The 17,204-nt window shown below is 42.6% G+C and overlaps 1 protein-coding gene across 1 annotated transcript in view; it reads right to left on the bottom strand.

Moving 5' to 3' along the window:
- The window catches only part of LOC135881089 (deleted in malignant brain tumors 1 protein-like), a 95,759-nt gene that overhangs the window by 26,817 nt on the left and 51,738 nt on the right, over positions 1-17,204 (bottom strand). The window contains exons 7-15 of the mRNA XM_065407593.1: positions 17,077-17,080; positions 16,910-16,926; positions 15,387-15,689; positions 11,774-12,085; positions 6,082-6,192; positions 5,322-5,432; positions 3,963-4,073; positions 2,623-2,733; positions 1,268-1,378 (exon numbers count right to left, since the gene is read on the bottom strand). Of these exons, the coding sequence (XP_065263665.1) occupies positions 1,268-1,378; positions 2,623-2,733; positions 3,963-4,073; positions 5,322-5,432; positions 6,082-6,192; positions 11,774-12,085; positions 15,387-15,689; positions 16,910-16,926; positions 17,077-17,080 (1,191 nt within the window). The remainder of the gene's footprint in view (positions 1-1,267; positions 1,379-2,622; positions 2,734-3,962; positions 4,074-5,321; positions 5,433-6,081; positions 6,193-11,773; positions 12,086-15,386; positions 15,690-16,909; positions 16,927-17,076; positions 17,081-17,204) is intronic.

Here is a 17,204-nt window from a genome sequence, read left to right as displayed (position 1 = left end):
TCTGCAGGGAGACTTGGATGACCTTGTAAATTGGAGTAACAATAATAGGATGAGATTTAATAGTGAGAAGTGTAAGGTGATGCATTTAGGGATGACTAAAAGAATTTTAGTTATAAGTTAGGGACGCACAGGTTGGAAGTGACGGAGGAGGAGAAGGACCTCGGAGTCCTGGTTGATCGAAGGATGACTATGAGTCGGCAATGTGACGTGGCTGTGAAAAAAGCTAATGCGATCTTGGGATGCGTTAGGCGAGGTATTTCTAGTAGGGACAGGGAGGTGCTGCTTCCGTTATACAAGGCGCTGGTGAGACCTCATTTGGAGTACTGTGTGCAGTTCTGGTCTCCTATGTTTAAAAAGGATGAACTCAAACTGGAACGGGTACAGAGAAGGGCCACTAGGATGATCCGAGGAATGGAAAACCTTTCCTATGAAAGGAGACTCGAGGAGCTCGGTTTGTTTAGCCTAACCAAAAGAAGGCTGAGGGGGGATATGATTGCTCTCTTTAAATATATCAAAGGGACTAATACCAAGGAGGGAGAGGAATTATTTAAGCTCAGTAGTAATGTGGACACGAGAACGAATGGATATAAACTGGCCGTGGGGAAGTTTAGGCTTGAAATTAGACGAAGGTTTCTAACCGTCAGAGGGGTGAAATTTTGGAACAGCCTTCCGAAGGAAACGGTGGGGGCGAAAGACCTCTCTGGCTTCAAGATCAGGCTTGATAAATTTATGGAGGGAATGGTTTGATGGGATAACGTGATTTTAGTCAATTAGGCATTAACGTGCCATCGCGGGTAAAATGAGGGTCCAGCTGTAGAATCTTGCCTGTATGCTCGGGGTTCTGCTGATCGCCATATTTGGGGTCGGGAAGGAATTTTCCTCCAGGGTTGATTGGCAAAGGCCCTGGAGGTTTTTCGCCTTCCTCCGCAGCATAGGGCAGGAGTCGCAGGCTGGAAGATTCTGTTGTGGGTGGGTCAGCTTTTGTGGCCTGCATCATGCGGGAGGTCAGACTAGATGACCATATTGGTCCCTTCTGACCTTAAAGTCTATGAGTCTATGAGTCTATGAGTCTATAAAGAAAACCGATGTGAAGAAAAGTAAAAATTATACATGGAGAGAATAATTTCTAAAATTTTGCATTTTTGGTCACAGCTGAGCTACTTTAGAAAGCTTGACTGAATGGCATCTGGTCTTGCCTATTTATTTAACTGTATAACTTATTCCAGCATTTTTTCTTAGATTATGTTCACACTCCAATTTCCCTTACCTTCATTAGCTGTAGTCTCTGGTTGTGGGGTTGATATTGCCCCAGTGTTCTCTGGCGCGGAGGTGGATGAAAAGGAGTTCTCTCTTTCCGGTGTCGTGTAATCCACAGAAGCTGTCAGAAAGACGAGGAAAGAAATTAATCGATAGACCTAGCAACTACTGCTAGCACCTAGAACTGTGGTGTTGTTTAAAAGATTTAGATTTCATGTTTTGTAGAAAAATGAGTTAGTGTAATAACCTTTAGCTTGTGGAGATGTGGGTCAAAGCTGTATTTCAATGTTAATTATAAATTATTATTTGATTTGCAATTGGGGGACTTTTGTCATTGACAGCATTAGTTCAGGACTGGATTTTTAAGGGGCAAAGCTAGAAGTTAACCTAGTAGTTACCATCTAACATCTCAAAACACTGCAAAGATTTTATTCTCTTTTCAAAAGGGCCCTGTAACTTAAACAGCAGGAAGTGATGTGGCTCCATTAGAAAATGTAAAAGCATAAACAATAACTACCTGCATTTTATTTGGCTGAGTCTCTTACTGCTAGAGATATTGGGAAAACTCCCATTTATTCTACTCTCTATGTTTAATATTTCTGTCCCGCTAATGCATTGTCCTCTTGATGGATGATTGTCTCATGTTTAATTTACCACACACACACACACACACACACACACACACACACACACACACACACACACACACACACACACACACAAATGCACCTTACACTGAGGTTAGAATGTTGTTTCTCACATTATATCTATAAACTTTTTGAAGATCAGTTGTGTATCTTCCTTTGGTCCTCTGGTAATATCACTTGATTTAGTGAGTTCAAAGAGGAACATTCAAAGTTTAGGTAGGGAGTGATGGAAAAGAGAGAGGATGGGAAGACACTTGGCTCCATCCCTAAAGGACTGTTGACACAGTAGTTGTTTGGGAAGTGCGAGAAACCCAAAAGACTGCAGAAGTTAAGAAAGAAGGCTGAAAAGAAAAAGAAAAAAATCTAGCAGAAAGACATTTCTGGATATTGTCAAGTACATACCAGAAATTATTTAAATGTTTTACCAGATTGTCCAGGGGTTCTGTAGCCAGTATTCGTTAATGCGGAACAATAAAAAAAAATGAATTCTCAGTACTCTAAACAGTTACTAATTAAAGAGCAATTAAAGAAAACCGATGTGAAGAGAAGTAAAAATTATACATGGAGAGAATAATTTCTAAAATTTTGCATTTTTGGTCACAGCTGAGCTACTTTAGAAAGCTTGACTGAATGGCATCTGGTCTTGCTTATTTATTTAACTGTATAACTTATTCTAGCATTTTTTCTTAGATTATGTTCACACTCCAATTTCCCTTACCTTCATTAGCTGTAGTCTCTGGTTGTGGGGTTGATATTACTCCAGTGCTCTCTGGTGTGAAAGTGGATGAAAAGGAATTCTCTCTTTCCGGTGTCGTGTAATCCACAGAAGCTGTCAGAAAGAAATTAATCGATAGACCTAGCAACTACTGCTAGCACCTAGAACTGTGGTGTTGTTTAAAAGATTTAGATTTCATGTTTTGTGGGAAAATGAGTTAGTGTAATAACCTTTAGCTTGTGGAGATGTGGGTCAAAGTTGTATTTCAATGTTAATTATAAATTATTATTTGATTTGCAATTGGGGGACTTTTGTCATTGACAGCATTAGTTCAGGACTGGATTTTTAAGGGGCAAAGCTAGAAGTTAACCTAGTAGTTACCATCTAACATCTCAAAACACTGCAAAGATTTTATTCTCTTTTCAAAAGGGCCCTGTAACTTAAACAGCAGGAAGTGATGTGGCTCCATTAGAAAATGTAAAAGCATAAACAATAACTACCTGCATTTTATTTGGCTGAGTCTCTTACTGCTAGAGATATTGGGAAAACTCCCATTTATTCTACTCTCTATGTTTAATATTTCTGTCCCGCTAATGCATTGTCCTCTTGATGGATGATTGTCTCATGTTTAATTTAACACACACACACACACACACACACACACACACACACACACACACACACACACACACACACACACAATGCACCTTACACTGAGGTTAGAATGTTGTTTCTCACATTATATCTATAAACTTTTTGAAGATCAGTTGTGTATCTTCCTTTGGTCCTCTGGTAATATCACTTGATTTAGTGAGTTCAAAGAGGAACATTCAAAGTTTAGGTAGGGAGTGATGGAAAAGAGAGAGGATGGGAAGACACTTGGCTCCATCCCTAAAGGACTGTTGACACAGTAGTTGTTTGGGAAGTGCGAGAAACCCAAAAGACTGCAGAAGTTAAGAAAGAAGGCTGAAAAGAAAAAGAAAAAAATCTAGCAGAAAGACATTTCTGGATATTGTCAAGTACATACCAGAAATTATTTAAATGTTTTACCAGATTGTCCAGGGGTTCTGTAGCCAGTATTCGTTAATGCGGAACAATAAAAAAAAAAGAATTCTCAGTACTCTAAACAGTTACTAATTAAAGAGCAATTAAAGAAAACCGATGTGAAGAGAAGTAAAAATTATACATGGAGAGAATTATTTCTAAAATTTTGCATTTTTGGTCACAGCTGAGCTACTTTAGAAAGCTTGACTGAATGGCATCTGGTCTTGCTTATTTATTTAACTGTATAACTTATTCTAGCATTTTTTCTTAGATTATGTTCACACTCCAATTTCCCTTACCTTCATTAGCTGTAGTCTCTGGTTGTGGGGTTGATATTACTCCAGTGCTCTCTGGTGTGAAAGTGGATGAAAAGGAATTCTCTCTTTCCGGTGTCGTGTAATCCACAGAAGCTGTCAGAAAGAAATTAATCGATAGACCTAGCAACTACTGCTAGCACCTAGAACTGTGGTGTTGTTTAAAAGATTTAGATTTCATGTTTTGTGGGAAAATGAGTTAGTGTAATAACCTTTAGCTTGTGGAGATGTGGGTCAAAGTTGTATTTCAATGTTAATTATAAATTATTATTTGATTTGCAATTGGGGGACTTTTGTCATTGACAGCATTAGTTCAGGACTGGATTTTTAAGGGGCAAAGCTAGAAGTTAACCTAGTAGTTACCATCTAACATCTCAAAACACTGCAAAGATTTTATTCTCTTTTCAAAAGGGCCCTGTAACTTAAACAGCAGGAAGTGATGTGGCTCCATTAGAAAATGTAAAAGCATAAACAATAACTACCTGCATTTTATTTGGCTGAGTCTCTTACTGCTAGAGATATTGGGAAAACTCCCATTTATTCTACTCTCTATGTTTAATATTTCTGTCCCGCTAATGCATTGTCCTCTTGATGGATGATTGTCTCATGTTTAATTTACCACACACACACACACACACACACACACACACACACACACACACACACACACACACACACACACACACACACACACACACACAAATGCACCTTACACTGAGGTTAGAATGTTGTTTCTCACATTATATCTATAAACTTTTTGAAGATCAGTTGTGTATCTTCCTTTGGTCCTCTGGTAATATCACTTGATTTAGTGAGTTCAAAGAGGAACATTCAAAGTTTAGGTAGGGAGTGATGGAAAAGAGAGAGGATGGGAAGACACTTGGCTCCATCCCTAAAGGACTGTTGACACAGTAGTTGTTTGGGAAGTGCGAGAAACCCAAAAGACTGCAGAAGTTAAGAAAGAAGGCTGAAAAGAAAAAGAAAAAAATCTAGCAGAAAGACATTTCTGGATATTGTCAAGTACATACCAGAAATTATTTAAATGTTTTACCAGATTGTCCAGGGGTTCTGTAGCCAGTATTCGTTAATGCGGAACAATAAAAAAAAATGAATTCTCAGTACTCTAAACAGTTACTAATTAAAGAGCAATTAAAGAAAACCGATGTGAAGAGAAGTAAAAATTATACATGGAGAGAATAATTTCTAAAATTTTGCATTTTTGGTCACAGCTGAGCTACTTTAGAAAGCTTGACTGAATGGCATCTGGTCTTGCTTATTTATTTAACTGTATAACTTATTCTAGCATTTTTTCTTAGATTATGTTCACACTCCAATTTCCCTTACCTTCATTAGCTGTAGTCTCTGGTTGTGGGGTTGATATTACTCCAGTGCTCTCTGGTGTGAAAGTGGATGAAAAGGAATTCTCTCTTTCCGGTGTCGTGTAATCCACAGAAGCTGTCAGAAAGAAATTAATCGATAGACCTAGCAACTACTGCTAGCACCTAGAACTGTGGTGTTGTTTAAAAGATTTAGATTTCATGTTTTGTGGGAAAATGAGTTAGTGTAATAACCTTTAGCTTGTGGAGATGTGGGTCAAAGTTGTATTTCAATGTTAATTATAAATTATTATTTGATTTGCAATTGGGGGACTTTTGTCATTGACAGCATTAGTTCAGGACTGGATTGAGCCTCTTTAAAAGCATGACTTCCTTGACTGTAGGAGGATATTGTGATATTATTAAGATTGCAAAGCTGATTTTTTCTGATTTAATTATTTTCAAATAAAATATACTAACACGGGTGCTTCGACATTACTACTAACCCACACACAGATATTGAAAGTGATTTGCAACTGATTTGATAAACACAAACTGCCACAGGACCCTCACAGCTCTCTATTCCATCCACCAGTTGTACAAGCAACAAACCTTGTAGGACACAAAATAAGGCAAATCTCATAAATACAAAAATTTCATATTTTTGGTCACAGATGAGCCTCTTTAAACGTATGAATGAATGGCATGTGGTCCTCCCTTTGTATTTAACTGTATAACTTATTGCAGCATTTTTCTTACATTATGTTCACAGTCTGAGTGTCCCTTACCTTCATTAGCTCGAGCCAGTGGTTCTAGGGTAGATATTGGCCCAGTGCTCTCTGGTGCGGAGGTGGATGAAAAGGAGTTCTCTCTTTCCGGTGTTGTGTAATCCACAGAAGCTGTCAGAAAGACGAGGAAAGAAATTAATCGATAGAACTAGCAAGTACTACTAGCACCTAGAACTGTGGTGTTGTTTAAAAGATTTAGATTTCATGTTTTGTAGAAAAATGAGTTAGTGTAATAACCTTTTGCTTGTGGAGATGTGGGTCAAAGTTGTATTTCAATGTTAATTATAAATTATTATTTGATGTGCAATTGGGGGACTTTTGTCATTGACAGCATTAGTTCAGGACTGGATTGAGCCTCTTTAAAAGCATGACTTCCTTGACTGTAGGTGGATATTGTGATATTATTGAGATTGCAAGGCTGATTTTTTCTGATTTAATTATTGAATTATTTTCAAATAAAATATACTAACACGGTGCTTCAACATTACTGCTAACCCACACACAGATATTGAAAGTGATATGCAATTGATTTGATAAACACAAGCAGTGTTATGCCAATGTAACAGTTATCCACCTCTGAAACTCTTACTCATGTTGAGCAGCACTCACTTACGTGAGTAGACTTAAGTCGATTCTCTCAGGCAGGAGTATTTGTATGAGGAAGGGATTGTCTTTAGTGGGACCACTAAAGTATAAATCCTTTTCAGCTTGTTTAAGGGCTGAAGAAGCAGCCCCTCACTCTCAAATGAGAGTTGAAAGATTCTGAAAATTATACTGAACCCAACTAAGAAATACCTGTTGTTCTGGATGCAGGAACTGGCCAGATACATGAAAGAAAATAAAAGCTCCACTTTAGTAACTGTCACAATATTGTGCAAATCAGATAAAGGTTTTTCACATCTGAAGAAAGGCAGAACATTAGGTTGGCGTGCTAGTGTAACTTCGAGAGACCCTGGTCGTCGGCGGGTGGGATCGAATCTGGGACCTCTAGAGCTACGTACATGAGCTAAAAGACACATGGCCCTTAGCTAAGGCTGTAGAGCAGACTTATAAATCTCTAAGTAGTTTCAGTGTCACTAGAGGGGACAGCGAACCACACCCAGGCAGTGTTACATACTTCCCCTAGCTGAGGAAGCATGTCCTAAGCTTTGGAGACTTTCCAGTTGAAATCCCATACGAGCCCCTACTTGCAACACCAACAGACCCCGGACAGCAGGGCACTCGGGTGGCCGCTGATGGAACTGTGCCCCCCCCATGTTCAGGTGGGTGTTCAGCCCACGTGGGTCTCTGCCCGCTTCTCCGGGCAAGCCAGCGTGGGGCCACATCAAATTCTGAAAAACCATGTGCGAAAACTGAAGCAAAATCCTTAGCAGAAAAGTTTGAAAAGTACGATATTGCTGTTTTTATTCCTTTGTGGAACCGTTTACATCAAAGAATTAATGCCGTCAGTAAATGGCTGCAAAAGGTTGATACAGATTTCTTGAATGCTGCACAATTGTTAGCCTCAGTTACAAGTTTTGTCATGGAAGTTTGAAATGACTATAGCTCGGTGGAAGCAGAGGCACTAACATTAACAGAAAATATAGGTTCCTCTGATATATCTGATGAGAAATGTAAAAAAGCCCAGGAAGTTATTTTTTGATGAAACTAGAGACAATGAAATCAATTTAAAAGGGAAAGAGAAGATCATCATTGAGGGAGTCAATGTTATTTGTGACACAATAATAGTACAATTGCAGAGTAGAAGTGAATCTCTAAAGAAATCTGTTGATTTATTTTGCGTGTTTTTTGACAGAAGCATGGACGAAAATGCTAAAAGCCACTACAGTAAGAAATTAAGTGAATTCTACCGAGAGGAAAGTGAAGATGAAATGAAACATTTCATTCATTTTATCGAAAATGATAAGGTCTGTGCTTCGAGATCACCAGTTGATTTGTATAGACTTGTACGTAACGGTTTGCAGGCAACCTTTCCAAATGTAGAAACCATTCTGAAAATATTTAAAACAATACCTGTCACAAATGCTTCTGCTGAACGTTCTTTTTCTGTATTGAAATGTGTTAAAAATTATTTGCGAAAGACGTTGAGTCGGGAACATTTGACAAGTTCAGCAATATTGATAATTGAAAGTGCCTCTTTACAAAATATTACTTATGATGACTTAATTGATGATTTTGTAAAGAAAAAGTGTAGAAAAAAAGCTATCTGAATAAATATTTTTTTTCAAATTGAATAAGTTTCTTCAGAGGAAGTTAACTTTTATTTTTCCATTCATGCATCATCTATACTTTTTATTTTTATACATTTTTCATGTTAGCATAATGCAAATTGCATCTATACCAGAAGTTCTCAAACTGTGGTCCAAGAACTTCATTCAGGTGGACTGAGAAAAGGTTATGATGGTTTTTTTAATAAAGCGCTCTTATCCAAAGCACTTTACAATAGTTAGCTAACGGTACAAACAATATTTGGAAAGATCATTAAGTGGTCCGCCGAGACCCTCAGCATTTTCAAGTGGTCTGTGAAAAAAGTTAGACTACAAAAACAATCAAGGTACCTCACAATCAAGGAGAAGGATGAAGAAAAAAAGAATGAAAAACAGGGGGGTGGGGGAGATAAGAGAGAATTTTCTTTTTCTTGGCTGTGTCCCTTGGGGGGCCCCCAAAAAAGAAGCTGAGCACAGGGCCCCACTAACTCTAAATCCACCACTGCCTGTTCACATTATGGTGGGAATGGGACACTTGAATATAATTTAGGCCTAATTTCAAACCTGGGGTGAGACCATCTGGTACAAAGCACATGTTGCATTGGTGCAGCTCATCTAAACTAGGAATTTTTGCCAGTATTTGCTTATGTAGTGGCAAATCAGTGCAAAACACCCTCTAGTTGTAGACAAGGGCTAAGGAGGATGAAAAAAGGAGCCAATTATGGAATAATTTCCTATTGTCAAAATAGTAAGGAAGCCAGAGAAGAAGAAAATGGCTTTACTTCAGATATCTGCTCTTTCCATTGGTATGTTTCTGTAAAGCAGTGGAGACAGGAATCGAGTACATGTCCTGTGAAATTATACGTAACTCTTTAAATTGGACTATAAGCTTACATGTAATGGGCTCCTGTGTGGTATGTGAAGAAGCTGATAAACAAAGAAAGAAAACAAAAGCCAAAATTAAATACTTTACAAAAGAGACATTTCAATAAACATTGAGCTACTGGAAAAAATAAAGTAAAATTACATCTGAGATGTTCTATTGCAATGAGCTAAATCACTTGCTGCTGTGGGGAATACAATGTGATGGGGGCCTGGAAGGAGAAAAGAACCACAAGGTTCCTCTTTGTTTCTTGCAGTTTAATTCCCCCTTGCAGAAGAACCAAGGGTTCAACTCCAAACCCTGCAGAGTACATAGGATTTTATGGAGGCAGAGATTACTGGAGCTCACAGGCCTCTGTATGGATGATTCTGCAACATGGTACCCAGGGCACATTGGAGTCACGTTGCCATGAGCTTCCTTGCCTGTAGTTGCCCCTGAGATCCCCCATAACGATGAATTTCCCACTTGGAAGATTGAATGTAATTCCCCTAAAATACAATTCATATGAAAGCTCTCCCAGCTGTTGCTCCAGTGTAAACGGGGAGTAAAGTTATTACACACTGATTGACCTCCGGAAACTCCCCATAATCCTTTTAACTGAAGCGTCCTCTCTTGTTTTGTTGTGAATTCTGGATGAGGAAATGCCCTTTCAAAGCTCAGTTTCGGGGGCTGCTTATCAAAAAACCAAACACAGCTACTGTTTGCTTTGAATGAGTGAGAGGCAGGCAGGGAGCTCCATTTGGAGTGCTGACAGCTAATGTTTGTTTGAAGAGAGAGGTGGAGCGGGGGAGGGGAGGGGGGTTGGAGTCCGTTTCAGTGAGCGGCTGCTTATCTGGTCTATGAGAAAAAAAGAAATAGCTGCTGTTTGCTTTCAGTGACTGAGAGAGGGGTGGGAAAAGGAGGGGGGTCTGAACTTACAAGGCAGCGTGCTGACACACTCTCAGCACTCCAAAAACCCACTCTCTCTCCCCCAACTCTCCCGGTCACACCCCACCCCACCCCACCCACCCCCATTTGAAAAGCACGTTGCAGCCACGTGAATGCTGGGATAGCTGCCCATAATTCACCGCTCCCAATGCAGCTGAAAATGTGGCCACAACAGTGCACTGGCAGCTGTCAGTGTGGACAGACTGCAGCGCTTTCCCTATACAGCTGTACGAAGGCGGGTTTAACTCACAGCGCTGTACATCTGCAACTGTAGCCAAGGCCTATAACTTTGATATCTGAAGCAGTGTCAGGCACACGTCTGTTATGCTAGGACACTAGAAAGTGAATTAGAAAAGTGTGATAGGGAACCGCCCCAGCAGGCTAATTATCTACTAAAATCAGACAAAGCAGTGAAATCACTTTAGGACAATTTACATTTACCTCTGTAGGGTTCTGCCATTTCATGGGCATTTGGGTGGGTATACTGGAGACAGGAGCCCAGTAGCTGCATTGTGAAATTATGGGCGCCTCTTTAACTCGCAGGGATAACATAATAAAAACAACATTATTTAAAACACGGCTGAGAAAAGACTCACTAGTTGTAAGGGGCTCGCTTGTTGTAGGTGGTGGAGCTGGCAATGCAAAAAGATAATGAGAGTCTTAAAAATGATTAAAGATGATTAAATGCCATCTTTATTAAGTGGAATATTGAATACTTTTTATGACTGACAATTCAAATAATGAAAGACAAGAGACATTCACAAACTAGGACATAATCACTGAAGGAGAGTGAATGAAGAACAAACTATATTCAAAACTGCAAACCCAAATGGAGAACATGTAAGTGCTAATGTAGTGGATAGATTCATATCCTCTGTGGATTGGGCACAGAGGGAGACCTGGAACACACACTCACCAGTGGGTTACATACTTCTTCTGGTCAAAGAAAGCTCATCCCAAGCATCTGAAGCCACAGCAACTCAAATTCAGGACAAGACTGCTCTTCTGTGACAGCATCTTCCTGGCCAATACACCAGGGATTGAAACACGACATCCAGAGCTAAAAGCATGAGTTGCTGCGGCTTGTTTTTAAGACTCAAGACTCTCTAGCAGGGGTTGTAACAGATTCATATCCTCTGTGGATTAGCAGAGAGGGGGGCACTTAACGAGACACTGACCAAAGGGTTATGTTAATGCCAAAGTGAGGTAAGTCTGGGCCAGGCAATTGGGGAAAGGAAATCGGATATATGTGAGATGAACTTGTACCATGTGTCGTATTGCTCTTTGTTCTGGGAAAACCCATTGGAACAGTTTCCTGGTGGGAGAAAATCTTTCCATGGTTTTCTTTACATCACAGAGTTCAAGTTATTGATGAGGGAGTAGGATTTCCCCACTCCCACTTGCAGAAAGTAAAGGGCTTAACCCCAAACACTGTTGATCTCATGGGATCTTATCGAAGCACTTACCATCCTCACAGGCCTTTGTATGGATCACTGGGCCACCTGACCTCCATCTGCCTACTTGGCAACATGACTTCAGTGAAGCCCTCCACCGCCACCCCCGCACGCTATCTTACCCCCAGCTGCCTCAGGACCAGTTTTTTATGGTGAGTTTCCCACTTGGAGGTTTGGATGTTATTCCTGAAAAACTCAAAAAATAATAAACATCTGAGTACCTGAGCAGATGACACTGGCGTCCTCACGGTGGGCGCAATTATGTCTGCCCCATCCCTGGTGCGAACACCTCCACAGAGAGGATTCGTTCCCTCTGCACTCCACGTCATCCAGGAGAATACTTCCGAAGCCTTCCCCGAACCGGGCATTACCGGGGGCCTCAATGGCCTGCCCACACCCAAGCTGTCTGCACACAACCTTTGCATCATTTATGTCCCAGGCATCATCACAGACTGTTCCCCAGTTTCCATTGTAGCGGACTTCAACGCGACCGGAACATCCGTTCTGTCCATTCATGAGTCTCACTAATGGACCTGGGAAAAACAGAGGGAAATTAATTTTCACCCAGCTGTTGAAATCTGGGGCGCTTTTCTAGTTATGAAGTTGGCTAGTGTGGTTTTATGAAAGTTGCAAAGCTGATATTTTCCTTTTCCTACAATTGTATATTATTTGCACATTGGTAATATAGTTTTTGCAACAACATTACTACAAGCAAAAACATGGAAATCCCAAGTGACCGGAATATGCAATTAACTTGTTAATCACAAACTATGTGGTATCAATTCATCAGCATTTGATCATACCTGGCCTGACTCTCCAACTTTACTCATGTCAAGTAGCAAATGCTCATGAGAGTAACATAACATGATAAACCTTGCCTAAGTTGGTTGATCTCAATGGGGCTACATGTATGACAATGGTATCCCAACATCCTCATTGGGGCACTCTATATGGAAGTGCCACTCTGGATGGCTAATGATAATAGAATCAGCCCCCATTGTCAGATATGATTTGAAACATTTAAACAACCACATTATTATAATGAAAATGTGCTACTAAATCCCTGTTTCTCCTGATGCTTTGGAATGTACAGGCAGGGGTGAAAGTAAGTCCAGTGACTTACCAGTACACTGGGGCCATGTCTGGCCCCTGGAAGGGGCGGGACCTAGGGCGGAAGGGGCGTGCTGAGGGAGTAGGAGGCAGCCCCAGCCCACCCTGTAGGGTAAGTGCCCCCCCCCCCACCAGGGTAGCAGCAGCATCCCGGGGCTCTGGGGGCTATTTAAAGGGCCTGGGGCTCCCCTGCTTCTACTGCCCCGGCCCTGTAAATAGCCGCCGGAGCCCTGGGGAAGCGGCGAGGCTCCAGCGGCTATTTAAAGGACCGGGGCGACAGAGGCAGCTGGAGCCCCGGGCCCTTTAAATAGCCCCTGGAGACCCCCTCCCCGCTACCTCTGGGCTCTGGGGGTTATTTAAAGGACCTGAGGCTCCCCTGCTTCTACCGCCCCGGCCCTTTAAATAGCTGCCGGAGCCCTGGAGTAGTGGCGGTGGGGCTCCGGCGGCTATTTAAAGGGCCGGGGCGGTAGAAGCAGTGGGAGCCCCGGACTTTTTAAATAGCCCCCAGAGTCCCACAGCCCTACCCCAGGGCTCTAGCAGTGGGGCTGTGGTGGCAATTTAAAGGGCCTGGGGCTCCAGCCCCTGCTGGGAGCCCCAGGCCCTTTAAATTGCCCCCTGGAGAAGCCGGGCCGACCCGGTACGGCAAACCGGCTCTTGCTGGTAAGCCGTACCGGGGCGTAACGGCTTACTTTCACCTCTGTGTACAGGGGCTGAGAAAAGTCATGAGAGAAAATAAAAGCACCAGCTGAGTAGTAGTCCTACATTGGCTATAACTTTGATATCTGAAGCAGTGTCAGGCACATGTCTGTTAAGACCATCAACGATGCTAGGACACTGGAAAGTGAATTAGAAAAGTGTGATAGGGAACCGCCCCAGCAGGCTAATTATCTACTAAAATCAGACAAAGAAGTGAAATCACTTTAGGACAATTTACATTGACCTCTGCAGGGTTCTGCCATTTCATGGGCATTTGGGTGTGTATACTGGAGACAGGATCCCAGTAGCTGCACTGTGAAATTATGGGCGCCTCTTTAACTCAGCAGGGATAATATAATAAAAAGAACATTATTTAAAGCACGGCTGAGAAAAGACTCACCAGTTGTAAGGGGCTCGCTTGTTGTAGGTGGTGGAGCTGGCAATGCAAAAAGATAATGAGAGTCTTAAAAATGATTAAAGATGATTAAATGCCATCTTTATTAAGTGGAATATTGAATACTTTTTATGACTGACAATTTAAATAATGAAAGACAAGAGACATTCACAAACTAGGACATAATCACTGAAGGAGAGTCCCACAGCCCTACCCCAGGGCTCTAGCAGTGGGGCTGTGGTGGCAATTTAAACGGCCTGAGGCTCCAGCCCCTGCTGGGAGCCCCAGGCCCTATAAATTGCCCCCTGGAGAAGCCGGGCCGACCCGGTACGGCAAACCGGCTCTTGCTGGTAAGCTGTACCGGGGCGTAATGGCTTACTTTCACCTCTGTGTACAGGGGCTGAGAAAAGTCATGAGAGAAAATAAAAGCACCAGCTGAGTAGTAGTCCTACATTGGCTATAACTTTGATATCTGAAGCAGTGTCAGGCACATGTCTGTTAAGACCATCAACGATGCTAGGACACTGGAAAGTGAATTAGAAAAGTGTGATAGGGAACCGCCCCAGCAGGCTAATTATCTACTAAAATCAGACAAAGAAGTGAAATCACTTTAGGACAATTTACATTGACCTCTGCAGGGTTCTGCCATTTCATGGGCATTTGGGTGGGTATACTGGAGACAGGAGCCCAGTAGCTGCACTGTGAAATTATGGGCGCCTCTTTAACTCAGCAGGGATAACATAATAAAAACAACATTATTTAAAACACGGCTGAGAAAAGACTCACCAGTTGTAAGGGGCTCGCTTGTTGTAGGTGGTGGAGCTGGCAATGCAAAAAGATAATGAGAGTCTTAAAAATGATTAAAGATGATTAAATGCCATCTTTATTAAGTGGAATATTGAATACTTTTTATGACTGACAATTCAAATAATGAAAGACAAGAGACATTCACAAACTAGGACATAATCACTGAAGGAGAGTGAATGAAGAACAAACTATATTCAAAACTGCAAACCCAAATGGAGAACATGTAAGTGCTAATGTAGTGGATAGATTCATATCCTCTGTGGATTGGACACAGAGGGAGACCTGGAACACACACTCACCAGTGGGTTACGTACTTCTTCTGGTCAAAGAAAGCTCATCCCAAGCATCTGAAGCCACAGCAACTCAAATTCAGGACAAGACTGCTCTTCTGTGACAGCATCTTCCTGGCCAATACACCAGGGATTGAAACACGACCTCCAGAGCTAAGAGCATGAGTTGCTGCGGCTTGTTTTTAAGACTCAAGACTCTCTAGCAGGGGTTGTAACAGATTCATATCCTCTGTGGATTAGCAGAGAGGGGGACACTTAACGAGACACTGACCAAAGGGTTATGTTAATGCCAAAGTGAGGTAAGTCTGGGCCAGGCAATTGGGGAAAGGAAATCGGATATATGTGAGATGAACTTGTACCATGTGTCGTATTGCTCTTTGTTCTGGGAAAACCCATTGGAACAGTTTCCTGGTGGGAAACCCCCGCACACTATCTTGCCCCCAGCTGCCTCAGGACCAGTTTTTTATGGTGAGTTTCCCACTTGGAGGTTTGGATATTATTCCTGAAAAACTCAAAAAATAATAAACATCTGAGTACCTGAGCAGATGACACTGGCGTCCTCACGGTGGGCGCAATTATGTCTGCCCCATCCCTGGTGCGAACACCTCCACAGAGAGGGTTCGTTCCCTCTGCACTCCACGTCATCCAGGAGAATACTTCCGAAGCCTTCCCCGAACCGGGCATTACCGGGGGCCTCAATGGCCTGCCCACACCCAAGCTGTCTGCACACAACCTTTGCATCATTTATGTCCCAGGCATCATCACAGACTGTTCCCCAGTTTCCATTGTAGCGGACTTCAACGCGACCGGAACATCCGTTCTGTCCATTCATGAGTCTCACTAATGGACCTGGGAAAAACAGAGGGAAATTAATTTTCACCCAGCTGTTGAAATCTGGGGCGCTTTTCTAGTTATGAAGTTGGCTAGTGTGGTTTTATGAAAGTTGCAAAGCTGATATTTTCCTTTTCCTACAATTGTATATTATTTGCACATTGGTAATATAGTTTTTGCAACAACATTACTACAAGCAAAAACATGGAAATCCCAAGTGACCGGAATATGCAATTAACTTGTTAATCACAAACTATGTGGTATCAATTCATCAGCATTTGATCATACCTGGCCTGACTCTCCAACTTTACTCATGTCAAGTAGCAAATGCTCATGAGAGTAACATAACATGATAAACCTTGCCTAAGTTGGTTGATCTCAATGGGGCTACATGTATGACAATGGTATCCCAACATCCTCATTGGGGCACTCTATATGGAAGTGCCACTCTGGATGGCTAATGATTATAGAATCAGCTCCCATTGTCAGATATGATTTGAAACATTTAAACAACCACATTATTATAATGAAAATGTGCTACTAAATCCCTGTTTCTCCTGATGCTTTGGAATGTACAGGCAGGGGTGAAAGTAAGTCCAGTGACTTACCAGTACACTGGGGCCATGTCTGGCCCCTGGAAGGGGCGGGACCTAGGGCGGAAGGGGCGTGCTGAGGGAGTAGGAGGCAGCCCCAGCCCACCCTGTAGGGTAAGTGCCCCCCCCCCCACCAGGGTAGCAGCAGCATCCCGGGGCTCTGGGGGCTATTTAAAGGGCCTGGGGCTCCCCTGCTTCTACTGCCCCGGCCCTGTAAATAGCCGCCGGAGCCCTGGGGAAGCGGCGAGGCTCCAGCGGCTATTTAAAGGACCGGGGCGACAGAGGCAGCTGGAGCCCCGGGCCCTTTAAATAGCCCCTGGAGACCCCCTCCCCGCTACCTCTGGGCTCTGGGGGTTATTTAAAGGACCTGAGGCTCCCCTGCTTCTACCGCCCCGGCCCTTTAAATAGCTGCCGGAGCCCTGGAGTAGTGGCGGTGGGGCTCCGGCGGCTATTTAAAGGGCCGGGGCGGTAGAAGCAGTGGGAGCCCCGGACTTTTTAAATAGCCCCCAGAGTCCCACAGCCCTACCCCAGGGCTCTAGCAGTGGGGCTGTGGTGGCAATTTAAAGGGCCTGGGGCTCCAGCCCCTGCTGGGAGCCCCAGGCCCTTTAAATTGCCCCCTGGAGAAGCCGGGCCGACCCGGTACGGCAAACCGGCTCTTGCTGGTAAGCCGTACCGGGGCGTAACGGCTTACTTTCACCTCTGTGTACAGGGGCTGAGAAAAGTCATGAGAGAAAATAAAAGCACCAGCTGAGTAGTAGTCCTACATTGGCTATAACTTTGATATCTGAAGCAGTGTCAGGCACATGTCTGTTAAGACCATCAACGATGCTAGGACACTGGAAAGTGAATTAGAAAAGTGTGATAGGGAACCGCCCCAGCAGGCTAATTATCTACTAAAATCAGACAAAGAAGTGAAATCACTTTAGGACAA

The sequence above is a fragment of the Emys orbicularis genome, chromosome 7 (genome assembly GCF_028017835.1).
Source record: "Emys orbicularis isolate rEmyOrb1 chromosome 7, rEmyOrb1.hap1, whole genome shotgun sequence".
Classification (NCBI taxonomy): domain Eukaryota; kingdom Metazoa; phylum Chordata; order Testudines; family Emydidae; genus Emys; species Emys orbicularis.
Note: the sequence above shows the minus strand (reverse complement) of the source record. Positions and strands in the feature narration are given on the sequence as shown.